General features: G+C 40.3%; 1 protein-coding gene across 1 annotated transcript in view; it reads left to right on the top strand.

Moving 5' to 3' along the window:
- LOC143293483 (late secretory pathway protein AVL9 homolog) overlaps positions 1-13,094 on the top strand; it is a 26,241-nt gene extending 13,147 nt beyond the window's left edge. The window contains exons 8-15 of the mRNA XM_076604375.1: positions 1-334; positions 973-1,107; positions 2,856-2,994; positions 4,125-4,205; positions 5,439-5,556; positions 6,281-6,334; positions 6,798-6,886; positions 7,567-13,094. The exon at positions 1-334 is cut by the window's left edge and continues 931 nt beyond it. Of these exons, the coding sequence (XP_076460490.1) occupies positions 1-334; positions 973-1,107; positions 2,856-2,994; positions 4,125-4,205; positions 5,439-5,556; positions 6,281-6,334; positions 6,798-6,886; positions 7,567-7,769 (1,153 nt within the window). The 3' untranslated portion in view covers positions 7,770-13,094. The remainder of the gene's footprint in view (positions 335-972; positions 1,108-2,855; positions 2,995-4,124; positions 4,206-5,438; positions 5,557-6,280; positions 6,335-6,797; positions 6,887-7,566) is intronic.
- The last annotated feature ends 769 nt before the right edge of the window (positions 13,095-13,863 follow it).

Here is a 13,863-nt window from a genome sequence, read left to right as displayed (position 1 = left end):
TCCCACCCCCGATAGCCACACCCCCTCTCCAACACCCACCCAACCTGCAGACCACCCATCACCATCCTCAGACAATCCACCAAAGTCCGGGGAGTCATCACCAACCAAAGCCAGCAGTGTCTCCCCAAAGAGAGCCGGCAGACTGAACAGTCCAGCCAAGGGGGGCAGCCCAGGGCGTAAAACAGCGGCCCTGAAGAACAAGCTGTCCACAGCCTTTGGCAAGGTCAGGTCAAAGGCCAAGGATGCCTCTGATGTGGAGATGAAGCCAATCATAAAAGGAGAAGTCTGCTTGCAGCAGGATGGTTATGGTTTCCCGCTGGCTGTTTTTACCAAGGTGAGTTGTTGGACAGTTTCATGTTTCAGTTTGTCACACTGTAGTGTTATGTGGCTGAACCAGGTCAGACTATTTATCAGTGTTTGATATTAAAAAAGTAAAGTATGTAATCTTTAAAAACTTTTTTTTTTTAAACAGAAGTTTTTATAGACATTACACAGTTAAGTGCACATTTCATTACTGAACACAGCAGCTGCTTATGAATACAAGGTTGAATGTCATCTGTGCCTTCTCTGTCTGTTAAAATTGCTTCAGTTTATATCTGTCTGTTGAAATTTTGGTATTTAGATATTTCTAAGCACACTAATTGATAGTGTCATCAGTCTTTCACTTTTTCTGAGTTACTCCTATAGTCTTTGTGTGTGTGTGTGTGTGTGTGTGTTGTCTTGGTGGTGTGTTGTATGTCTGTATGTGTGTGTGTGTTGTGTGTGCGTGTGCGCGCATGCTTGTGTGTTGCATGTGTGTACATTGTGCGTGTGTGTTTGCTTTGTATAGGTGCATTTGTGTGTGTGTATATATATGTGTGTGTGAATAGAATACAGCAGAATAAATTTGATTGTCATGAAACCTAAAGGTTTATGAGACACAAATAAGTCGATAATTTAGTTGTGTGTGTGTGTGTGTGTGTGTGTGTGTAGGGGTGTGTGTGTCATCCGTACCTCAGCCTCCAGTTCCACAGCATTCTGAACGACGTCAACGTACGGAGCTTTGTGCTGGGGGCCACTAACATTCTATTCCGCCAACAGAAACAGGCCACAGACGTCATTGTGGAGGTGATCAGATAATGCCAGTTTTTTTTGTTTGTTTTTTGCTCATTTATTCAGAATGGTTTTAATACAAACTTCACAAAAAGTTGTAGACCAATACATAAAAACAGGTATGTTCTGAGATGCCAGGGTGGTTTTTTTTGTTTGTTTGGGGTTTTTTGTTGTTGTTTTTTTTGTGCTTTTTTATTCAGAATAGTTATACAGACTTCATAAAACTAAAAAAGTTATGGACCAAAAACATACAACTGCAAACAGGTAGGTTTTCATGAAAATGAAATAAAAGATTTTGAGACATAATTGAAATCATACAGGGAGCATATGGTCTATCACTAGCCTCACATTAAATACATTAACCGCTCTTTTAGGCAAATGTACACCAGGAATAGCCTGAAAAATGCGTTTGAAAAACCAGTTTGTCCGACAAAAATTTAGTTTATCAGTGGTTTATGTATGAAAGCTGTGGTTTTTCATTATAAAGAATGGAAGTGCAAGTGCTGGAAAGCACCACACATTGCATTGGCTGTGTACACCCCTGTTGGCTGAAAAATTCGTCACCATTTTACCATGCCCTGTGGAGGAATATTGTACAAGTTGTGCTAAGTGGTCCTTAACTTTTTGTGAACCATATTTAGTCTTTTTTAAATTTTTTTTATTTATTCAGATACAGATGCAGAATTTGTTAATTCAGTGTAGATCATGCAAAGGTGGTAGAATAGCCAACCAGGAAGTGTATAATGAGATCTTATGACAATATGAGGAAGAAGATGTCCTACTTTCTAACAGCACAGAAAGAAGACTAATTTTGTTAATGTAAACAGATATGTGACATGTGGGAGCTTGAAATGAGGCTGTCGACTGCTAACTTTTTGTGCTGCCGAAGAATGAGAAATGAAAACTTTTGAAATATATTTTATTTTATTTAGCGCTTGAAGTTGTTGATTTTATAAATTAATCAAGACAACAGAAAATGACCAAAAATAAGTCACTTCTAGGATTTGAGGTATTCATGAAATCTAGAATTAATGTGATTAAAGAAAGGGATTTAATTTTCTAAGACCAAACTGGTTTTCTTAGACTCACAAGGTACTGTGATGGTGAACTCAATGAGTCTGTTAGATCATGTCCGATGCAGAGTTTGAACACAGGTGTGTGGAGGTGTTACAGGTGGAGGAAGGGAAAGTGTTGTGAAGGTGAGGGGGGCAGGTGTGTGATGGGTGTGTTTGGGTAATACAGTTGAAGGGAAGGTAAGGGTTTGTGAAGGTTAGAAGGACAGGTGTGTAGGGGTATTACAGGTGGAAGAAGGGAAAGGTTTGTGAAGGTGAGAGGAACAGGTGTGAAGAGGTGTTGCAGGTGGAGGAAGGGAGAGTGTTGTGAAGGTGAGAGGAACAGGTGTGAAGAGGTGTTGCAGGTGGAGGAAGGGAGAGTGTTGTGAAGGTGAGAGGAACAGGTGTGTAGGGGTGTTACAGGTGGAGGAAAGGAAAGGGTTGTGAAGGTGAGAGGAACAGGTGTGTAGGGGTGTTACAGGTGGAGGAAGGGAAAGGGTTGTGAAGGTGAGAGGAACAGGTGTGTAGGGGTGTTACAGGTGGAGGAAGGGAAAGTGTTGTGAAGGTGAGAGGAACAGGTGTGTAGGGGTGTTACAGGTGAAGGAAGGGAAGCTGGAGGTGACAGGTGTGTGTGTGTTACAGGTGGAGGAAGGGAAAGTACCATGAAGGTGAGAGGGACAGGTGTGTGACAGGTGTGTGTCGCTGTTGCAGGTGGAGGAAGGGAAGCTGGAGATCAAGGACCGGGAGCTGCAGAAGCAGGTACACCTGACCACGGCTGATCTCCGCTTCTCTGAGCTCCTGGTGCGCCAGGTCACTGAGGACAGGAACAACATGTACCTGGACGGCACAGGTGAGAGCCACCCCCAGACTTTCTCTTCCCTAACCTCTGAGGAGATGCTGACTTGTCATCATGGTCATTATATTATCATAGTCTTTGTCACTGATATCATTGTCACCTTCATTGTTGTCAGTGTCATCATATATCGCCAGTTTATGATATCATCATCAGTTCGTGATCATCACCATCATCACCACTTCATCACATCATTGTTACCACCTCTTTTGTAATTTGAGTAGTTGTCATTATCACTACCTTTGTCGTTGTCATCATGATCATCACCAACACCTTTGTCATTGTCATTATCATAACCATCACACCAACTTTGTCATTGTTGTTGTCATCATCACCATATCTTTTATTGTCGTTGTCATCATCACCTTTGGTATTGTCATCATAGCTGTCTGTCTCTCTGTCTTGGGGTTACACGCATTCACACACACACACACACACACACTCACTCACACTCACACTTCAATACTTTCTCTCTCACACACTTTCGCACGCTCTCACACTCACTCTTGCACCATCTCTCACTCGTCACATAGAGGCCGTACATAAAAAACCCCTAAAAAAGCAGGCAGATAAATACTGAAGAAGACCACCATGTATGGAAGTTGAAGAGAGGACAAAGAATTTCATTGAATCACATTGGAAGGGTTTTCAGTTAAGAGCATGTAACTGAAAATGGAAGTTTAATTACACGTACTTAACTGTGACCCACTAGTGCAGACTCCGGCAGGGGTCTGATTCCTGTCCTGTGCAAACTACTACCTGCCTATGCGGAGAAATCGAAAGTAGCTACGGCCGATAACCTCCCGTAGTAGGTTACTGCCCTGTGCATCCCTGACTAGCGCCCTCTTTTTCCGGCAGCCATCTTGACTCCTGATCCTGTGCTCTTCATACGGCATGTAACTGAAAATGGAGATTTTGACTTCAGGTATTTCGTAAATGGGATGGAAAGCTTGTACACACATTTAGTAAGAAGAAAAAAAAAAAAGATTAAAACCTGGCACAGCAAAATAATTTTAATTACAGTTTGATGTGTGAAGTTGATAGTTCAGGTTTCTGTTTGCTGGAGCATAATTATTCGAGGGTAAAAGACGGGCAGGTGAAGGTTGGTTGTGTGTGGACTGTTTCAGAATGGGAGGGCAGTGATGAGTGGGTCCGTGCTCAGTTCAGGAGTTATCTGCAGTCCCTTCTGGCCACCATGCAGACTGAAGGTATTCAGTGGTGTGTGGGTTTGTTTGTGAACATGTCTGTGTACGCTAGTGTGCTGCGGTATTCAGTGGTGTGTGTGTGTGTGTGTCTGTGTGCGTGTCTGTGTATGATAGTGTGCTGCTGTATTCAGTGGTGTGTGTGTGTGTGTGTGTGTTTGTGTGTGTGTCTGTGTACGATAGTGTGCTGCGGTATTCAGTGGTGTGTGTGTGTGTGTGTGTGTGTGTGTGTGTGTGTGTGTGTACGATAGTGTGCTGCGGTATTCAGTGGTGTGTGTGTGTGTGTGTGTGTTTGTGCGTGTCTGTGTACGATAGTGTGCTGCGGTATTCAGTGGGTGTGTGTGTGTGTGTGTGTGTGTGTCTGTGTATGATAGTGTGCTGCGGTATTCAGTGGTGTGTGTGTGTGTGTGTATGTTTGTGTGCGTGTCTGTATACGCTAGTGTGTTGCCTTCTTGAAACATGACATCAAGAATGACAGACGGGTGACTGTAATGAGATAACTAGATTGAAGCTATAGATAGCTGGGTGTGACTGCACTGACATTAGTATTGTAACCATGGGTAGGTGGTTGTGACTGTATTTACATAACTGTTGCAGCTATGTTTGGGTCGGTGTGACTGTACTGACATTACTATGGTTGCCACGGTTGTGTGGGTGTGACTGTATTGACATAACTGTTGCAGCTATGTTTGGGTCGGTGTGACTGTACTGACATAACTATTGTAACTGCAGCTGCCTGGGTGTGACTTTACAAATTTACACGACTATTGTAGCAGTGGGTACCTGGTTGTGGCTGTATTGACATAACTATTGTGGCTATGGCAGATCTGCCTTCATATAATCACAATGTAGATCTGCAATATTATAACCTTCAAGACGGACTCATAGTTTTACTGAACAACAATGTAAGTTACTGCAAGGGCTTTTCTTTTGTGTAATACCCTCCCACCCCTCCTTACCCCAATCCCCTCACACTGTAAACCACGACCCACCCATGTCCCACACAGTCCTATCACTCTCTCTGTGTTTGCAGATGAATTTTTGATTCAGTTTGGCTTTTGTGTTTGGTATGGAGAATTTCCAGTCTGGTCTGGAACAAGTGGAAGTTTGCTAACATCTGTGGGAACTCTGTGAGGTCACATAATTATTGTAGCCATGGCTGGCTGGCCCATGCAGGGAGTCAGTGTGAGTGACGGTGCATTGTGTGTGTGTGTGTGTGTGTGTGCGCGCGTGTTTCAGATGGCAAACTACTGGAGGACTTTGGCCTGCCGTTCATCCAGGCATGGAGGACCACACACAACTACCGCCACTGGCTTGACACGCTGCCCCACCCCAGCATGGACCAAGTGACAGCGGGGTAGGACATGCTTGTGCTGTCGTGGCCTTGTGGTTTATTCAGTCAAATGAGATTGGTTGTTATTATTATTTTAAATCTGATTTTTATTATTTAATTTTTTAGGGGGGTGTGTGTGCATGAAGTTTTATTTCAACCCATCCGATGTATACATGCTTGTTTAAGTGTCTGTTTATGTGAAGGACACTGAACCACCCTAAGCAGTCTGTGTCATGTCTGTGTGCACTGTGCTAATTTGATATATATGTCTGTGCACATTTGTCATATGTCTGTGTGCACTTCGCACATTTGCCATATGTCTGTGTCCACAGTGTACATTTGTCATGTTTGTGTGCACTGTGCACATTTGTCATGTCTGTGTGCACTGTTTAATTGTCATGTCTGTGTACACTGTTCATGTTTGTCATATACCTGTGTGCACTGTGCACACTTGTCATGTCTGTGTACACTTTGCACATTTGTCATGTCTGTGTACACTGTGCTGACATGTGATACGTCTGTGCACTGCACATTTGTCATTTTTCTTTGTGCATTGTTTATTTGTCATATATCTGTGTGCACTGTGCGCATTTATTGTTTGTGTACGCTCTTCACATTTGTCATGTTTGTGTGCACTGTGCACATTTGTCATGTCTGTGTGCACTGTGCGCATTTATTGTTTGTGTACGCTCTTCACATTTGTTATGTCTGTTTGCACTTTGCACATTTGTCATATGTCTGTGTGCAGTCATCCATTCCAAGGCAACCTGAGTGTGACAGACGTCAGGATGAAACTCAACCAGTGAGTGAAATGAAATGTTGAGGTGTACACAGCTCGTCATCTGTGCCACCATGTATGGATGGCTGTTGAAGATTGGCGTCTGTATGTGTGTGTGCTGTAGGTAATAGATAAAGATGGGATCTATCGGAGTATAAGGGTATATATGTATATGTGTGCATACACATGAATCTGTGTTCATTAAGAGAGGGGAGTGTGTGTCTTTGTGTTTTATGTGCACATGCACATGTTTGTGAGCTCTGTGTGTGTGTATGAGAGTGAGAGAGTTTGCAGTCTTGGCATATTGATTTGCATGAAATTAAATGCATGTTCATGTGCATGAATTTTAATTTCCTCAGTCATCTCTTAGAAACACATGAGAAAGACACAGATTTTGAGCCAGAGAAGCCATTGATGTTGATGTCATTGTTAGACTGGCATTTCATAGCCTCAAGATTGTCAGGTATTGTGTGTCTGTTTCTGTCAGTTCTATGCAAAGCACAGAACGCGGGCGGAAGATCAACGCTGCAGTGGTGCAGACCGGAAAGTACGTCATGCAGACGGGCAAAGTTGTAGGTGAGACGTCAGTCTTTTACTCTTGTTAGTTCTTCAGGTTCTTAGAAATTTCTTCTTCTTCTTCTGTCCTGTTGTCTCGACTGTGGGGGTACCACTGATGACCTGGCAGCCAGTTCTCTCCATTAGACATGTCAGATGAAGGTAAATAGACTGCAGACTTACCACATAGCAGGTAGAATTAACGACCAGTTGGCTTACACCTTTCTTAAGTTCAAGTTGTGCAGTGCTGGGGTCTTTGTGAAGGTTTTGTTGTTTGAAGGGGTGGAGGCCTTGATTTCTGTCCAGGTGTGAGGTACATACCACATTGAAGTGTATACAACAGTTATGAAAACCAGATGATCTGTAATAGACTAGTAACTTTTTGCTATGCTCTGTACTTCTTGTAACTTCTGTAACAACATATTATTTCTTTTTCTTCTTCTGTGTTCATGGGATACAACTCCCTTGTTCACCTGTATGTGCATGTTGGCTTTTATGTGTACAGCTATTTATACCTTGCCATGTAAGCAGCTGTAGTCCGTTTCTGGGGTGTGTGCATGGTTATGTTTGTTTCCATAACCAATCAAATGGTGGCAGTGATCTTTACAAACACTGAGTCACTGCTTGTGTGTTTGTATACATTGAGTCACTACTTGCTATGTGTGCGTATGTGTTCACATTGCATCACTTCTTGCTGACAGGGGGCGCCTTCAGTTCGGCTCGTTCAGCGGTGTCATCGTGGTTCACTAGCATCACCAATGACTGGCGCCACGAAGAGGAGGAGGAGGAGGAAGTGGCGGAGGAAGGGGGTGGAGACAAGGAGGAAGCCAAGGATGACAGCAGCAGCAGCAGCGAGCTGCCCAAAGAGGGCGGGGTGAGCAACGGAAATCCTCCCAGCAGTTAACGCCATGTGTGTCGACAGTGGTGTGTGTGGCAGCAGCAGCACGGTGGTAACCACTCACCTTTCTGAGCCATGTCTTTCCAATGTCTGTCACTTGGGGCGCTGGCTGCTGGCACTCCCAGGAGCGCTGGGAGACTGTTAAAGGAGTGTGGAGGTTCTGAGTACTGTGGCGTTAGATGTCAGGGTGGAATTAGTGGAGTTTGGCATGAAGGGGAGGTCTAATCAGTGTGACAGACAACAATGTGGGATGTGTAGATTTTTTTTTATCTTGCTAAATCTTTGCAGCATGATCTTTGATAACTGTTTTGGAATTTAGTGCGTAAAATAAGTTTGAAGATTTGCTGTGATGTCAGTCTGTGAATATAATGATTCTGTGGCACCATTACAACAAAACTGTTACTCAGATTAGATATTATTATATTCCTGTTGTTGAAACTCATCCTGTTCCTCCGTTTCCATCTGACCTCGACTTGCATGTTTCTATCTTTGAAAACCATTGGCTTTTGTGGTTAGTTGTTGGTAAAATTCTTTTTGGTTTGAAAGAGTCCACTTTCCTGTGAACATTTTTGTTTCTTTTTTTGTGTGTGTGATAGTGTTTCAGGATGGGATGTGATTGCAGGAAGCAGTTGAGTGCCATGAGGCTGTGTTCCTCTTGTGCTTATTATGTGATTGTAAATAGACAAGTGAATTGAAGTGGGTCATGTTTGTGCTCGAACTAAAGTGGGTCGTGTTTGTGCTTGCAGTGGCCCCTGTGATTATTCTGTTCTCTTACAATCATCTCTTAGTGTTAATAGAAATAGATAAACTGACCAATGCATGCTATGGTGTACAAAAATGACTGGTAGCAGAACTGGACAAACATTAGCTTGTTTGTAAAGTTTGTTTCTGATTTTCATAGATGGGCACTGATGCCAGGAATTCAGTCAGTTCCTTCTGAAAGCTCTTTTATATTGGTGATAGCTAGTTGATGCGTTCACTCTTGATTTCTGAAAGGTATGAAGTGTTTTGCCTGTTCTTGATTTTTTAAAATCTGTGAAATGAGTGAGATTTTTTGTTAGCTTTTCTTTCTTTTTTGGATGTATTTATTTATTTATTTATTTTTGATAGCTGTGTCCTGGTGATAATTTATGCCATACAAGGATGTGAGTGCCCCATATACGGACTGGGATTTTTACACACACCCTCTCCCACAAACACAATTTGAGTTCCAATGGGAACTAAAAACAGCTGTACTTGAGGATGTCTATCAGCTGGAAAAGAAACAAGCGAAGTTGTTAGCTAAAAAGCCATGATTCAGTAATTTTTCTTGTTAGCATGATTCGTTTGATCATACACTTTAATAATTAGACCAGTGTAAACATACACTAGTTTTGGAAGAAAAGGCGAACACTTGTTAGAGTGCACCAACACTGTGTGTGTGCTGTGTGTGTGTGTTTTTGTGACTGAATACATGTCTCTACATAGGTGATGTTCATAATTCAGTCTTGGAGATGGAGTTTGTAAAAAAATTGATAAATAAAAAGGAAATGGAGAATAAGTGAAAACACACATCATCAGTTATTTGCTTTGCACAGTTGATGTTCGTATTTGATGTTTTTTGAATTTGTGTTCCAGCTTCACTCTTTGTGTGTAAAAAGTGTGTGACGTGACACACGAGAAGAAGAGAAAAGGAATTAACAGCAAAATGAATACGTGCAATATATTTTTGTCATTTGTGCAATTTTAGCCCTGTTGTTTGTAGGTCTTTGTTGGTTCATCAGACAGCTATGAGGTTTTATAGAGAAGTCATGAGTAAAGAAAGTACTGAAATAGCCCATTCAGTATTAAAAAGAACAACACAAACACTCCTTTTTTTTTTATTGTTCATTTATCTTATATTTTGATGTCCATTGCATGTTTCAGTGTACTGGGCTGTTGAGATGAAAAGCTTGCCTCCTTTGTCTGTTGCTCAGTACAGTTGCTCAAGTAAAAAACAGAACAAAATTAAATGAACTTTTGTTGTTATCAATCTGTGGTGAACAGGTACATAATTGAGATAAAATGACAGTTTTGTTATCAATTTGTGGTGAACAAAGTATTTAACTAGACAGAATTATCTACTGTCTGTTTTTGTCAGATACATGTGTATGTGTCTGTGTTGTTTGGCTTGTCAGGGCGACACAAAAGGATTTGTTTTTCTCTGTGACTTTTAGGTTTCTTTCTCCGTACCTGGTGCAACAACTTTGTTTTTCTTTTTCTTTTTTAACTGTTTTTTTCTTTTCTTTTACCTTTTCCATCACTTCCTGGCATAATATTATACATAATACTGCTTCTCTGTATCTAGGAGGTGAGAGGTTAATTTTGTGCTTTTTTTTTCTTCTTTTTTAATAGAGAAGCCTTAAAACATAATGCTTCATTGTATCTTGTTGTGGTGGGTTGTATATAGTTCTGACTGATAAGTATTTACAGTGTTTCAACCCTGACATGGCCCTGTGTGGTCGGCTTGGCTGTAACGAATGATAAGCAACAAGGATTAACAACTCCTGATTACCTACACATTCAACTTGAAATTGAACCTGTAGTTGGACTAATCTCTAGAATTTTAGACAGCTGAAATGGTTTCCTTGTATTTCTGGTGCGGATGAAAACGGACATCATTTGAGAGAGCCTCACAAAGCAGTCAGAATGAACTTTGGTGTTGTGAAGAACATAAAACTACACCACAGGAAACCAGGCGTATGAAACCCACAGAGGTGTGTATATGTACATGTATTTCTTTACTTTTGTTTTGTTTTTTCTTTTCCTGGCTACAAATGTTAGGTAGACATGTTAGTCTTGATAGTTTTCCTCCTCATCTGTCACTGACTTTGTGACATGTGAATTTGTATTTTATATGTTGGAGACAGTTTTGAAACTGCATTCTCTGATCACACTGTATATAAAAAAAAACAACAACAAAAATGATCGGTATTTATGCATTTATTCCTTTTCTTCCAATCATATTGTTGAGAGAGATTGAAAATAAGTGATTGTTGAACCAAATATGTTTTCCCAAACCAAACGGCATAAGCTCAGTGTACAACACTGTGGTTTCTGTGTTGAAGGAAGAGATATTTAGAAATCAAGAATGTTGAAAATGAGTTATTGTGCACTGAAAAATGGTTCCACTGGGTGTGCGTTTTTGAATAAGTAACACGTAAGTACAATAGTCTGTAATATGAGTGTGCCAAAGTAATTTTTTCCTGTGGATATTTGTTCCTGGATACCTAAGTTATCACAATGTTGATAAAAGAATATAACCAGCACATTAGTTCAATAAAAATCTTGCCAAAAATGTTTTTTTTTCTTTAATGCTGAGTCCATGACATGCTAAGTTTATTCGCTTATTATTTTTTGTAATGTTTGCACTTTGGATTAGACCGTTATTGTTTGTCTTACTTTTAGTGAGTTCTGACTCAGTTTTTTTATATTAAATTTGCTTATGAATTGCATTTGCTTTTTCTTCCTCTCAATAGCAGTTTTGGTTGAAGTTTCCTTTAAAAGTAAGTGACAATACTGATTTGTTAACTTTCTGTAATTTATAAAGTATCCTTTAAATAAGACTAATTTGCTGAATTGCTTACACATCATTAAAAAAAAAATGTCAGCACAGAGTAATAACTACTTGTGGATTGTTAAAAAAAACCTTTGGGAAGTTGGGAAATATTCTTTCCCATGATGATACAACTTTCTTGTTTTTAATTTTATTAAAAAGCATAAAAAAAGGTCTCATGTCAAGTTCTGTAAGAGGCAGTTTTCTTTTCCTGAATTTTGCGGTGTCAAGAAATATTTACCTATCTTATTTTGGGGTGGTGCAGAGTTGGGATTATCAGGTTGTGGTGAAGTGGGGTAAAAGATTGAGCCATGGCAATAATGTGAGAGTGTGTGTATGTGTGTGGTGTTTGTGTATGTGTGAATTCTTTCACATGATACTAGAAGTCAATTGTCAGTGTAGTTTGGACTGATGGACAAAGGATGTGGAAAAAGCTGTTGAAACGATCAGTTGAGTTGATAATGGTTCGAGGTCTGCCTTATTTCGTAATGAACTTTCTTTGTTGTTGTTTATTCATTTTATTTCATTTTAGTGCAACGTTTTATGTATAGGTTTTCAAGGCATGACCAGTGTTTTTGGGTCTATGTGTGGGTGACACATCTGCTCCACCGCACTTTCTTTTAAAAGGCAAATGTGATATACATTTTGTTGATCAGCCTGCATGTTTTGATGCCTCCTTGAAACGCCTGCTGGGAGCAGTTATGCAGCAATGAACAATGTCCTGGTGTCTCTTGTCACAGATTACAGATACTGAAGCAGTATCCTTAAATTTGGGATACATTATACACACACACAACCTCCCCCCTCCCCCCCCAAAAAAAACAACCAAAAATACCACCACCACCACCACCACCACCAACAAAAAACACAACCCTGCTTTCAGAATGATTTCTGTGATCATAATTTCCTTTTTCTTAAATCTCTTCTTATTTTTACATTTTCTTTCTTGTATTTTTGTCTCCTTTTTTGTCATCTGCTCTCAGTTTCTTTACTTTGTCAGCTGAATTTCTTTCTAATAATTTTCTTTGTTGTGTGACTGCGTACTTAAAGATGTAGATCATTCAGTCCAGACTTATTCATGATTTATCCATTTTAAATACCAGTCTTTGTTGTTCTGAATTATAAATAAATAAAAAATAACTTTGTAAGAACATTGACTACTAGTCACGTTTAAGGTTGGAAGCCAAAAAGGCGGCTCATTGAATAAAGTTGACATTTCAGATGATGATCTTTATTCATTGTAAAGTGGTATGCAGGCAAGGATTCCCTCCCCTGATGACTTATTTCTCTGGAATGACGCGGTGAATGTGGAGTGAAGCAAAGATGTCAGTATGCGACTTTTACGTGTGACTGACACTGAAGGTACTTGGACACGTGTAACCATTCCACGAACTGGCTTGGGGGAGGGGGTGGGGGGGAGATGTAGATGACTTGAACTTACTATGTTGATAAACCATTCCATTATGCAGTTTCGTTTAGGTAGTATTGTGTTGAATGACTGATACCTTAAAAAGTAAAGTAAAATATGAAACAATGAAAAGATGAATCATGTCTGTTGGCTTCACTGTCTCTTTGTTTTGCCCTGTCATTCCATTTCTGCTTGGTTTACTTACTGGTGGGTGATCTTGACTAACTGGGAGATGTTATTGGTTATGTTGAGAAGTTGTTAATGTGTTTGGCCAGGCTTGGTCATTTCACAGTGGGGCTATTGTCTGTTTTCATACTTGGATCAATAAAATTAAAAACTGACAAGTGAATTTTGGCTTTTGTGGTTTTGTCCTCTTCTTCTTGCACTCATCATGAAATGTTTATTTTAATTTCTAAAGTTGCTCCCGGTGTGATATCTATGGAGTTTGTTCAAGGTTACACGTACACAGGAACATCTAGGCTATCTGTAGCAATCAGTGTACATCAGCAGTCCACAAAAAGCTATCAATGCAGATGGACAGAACACCTATTCAATTCACTTTTTTATGTTGTGCTTATAAACATCTCACAGCGCTGTACAATAAAATGTCAGAAACAAATCACACAAAACACACACACACAAACATACATACATACAAGTACATGCAGAAGAAATAGACGTGGATCCATAGAAGTATGGAAGGGAGTGCCTTAGTTTTGTGGAGACTTGTTGAAAAAGAAACGTTTTAGGATTTTTTTTTTAAAGGACATAAGTGACTGTCAAAATGAAAAAAGACTTTAAAAGTCATGCTAACCCATACAGGGCCATACCAGGGCTTTTGCAAATGTTTTGTAAACAAAACACACCCTGATCAACAATAAAACTGGTTCAACATTGGAAAAAGGCACAATCAAATTTGTATTACATTGCAGATAATGACAAGACATGCCTCTGGCATCAAATATCCATGCCAGTTTTTTGCTATGAGACGTCTGAATATTACACAGTATGTTGACAAAGAAACGTATAAAGAAAGGCGTGAACAGCAAATGGGATGGGTGTGTACTTGGTAGGGGATGGATAGGAAGGAATGGTGTAGACACAAAGATTTAGCCAAT

Source organism: Babylonia areolata, chromosome 19 (genome assembly GCF_041734735.1).
Source record: "Babylonia areolata isolate BAREFJ2019XMU chromosome 19, ASM4173473v1, whole genome shotgun sequence".
Taxonomy (NCBI): Eukaryota; Metazoa; Mollusca; class Gastropoda; order Neogastropoda; family Buccinidae; genus Babylonia; species Babylonia areolata.
The sequence above is the reverse complement of the archived record's forward strand: the minus strand, read 5'-3'. Positions and strand labels throughout refer to the sequence as shown.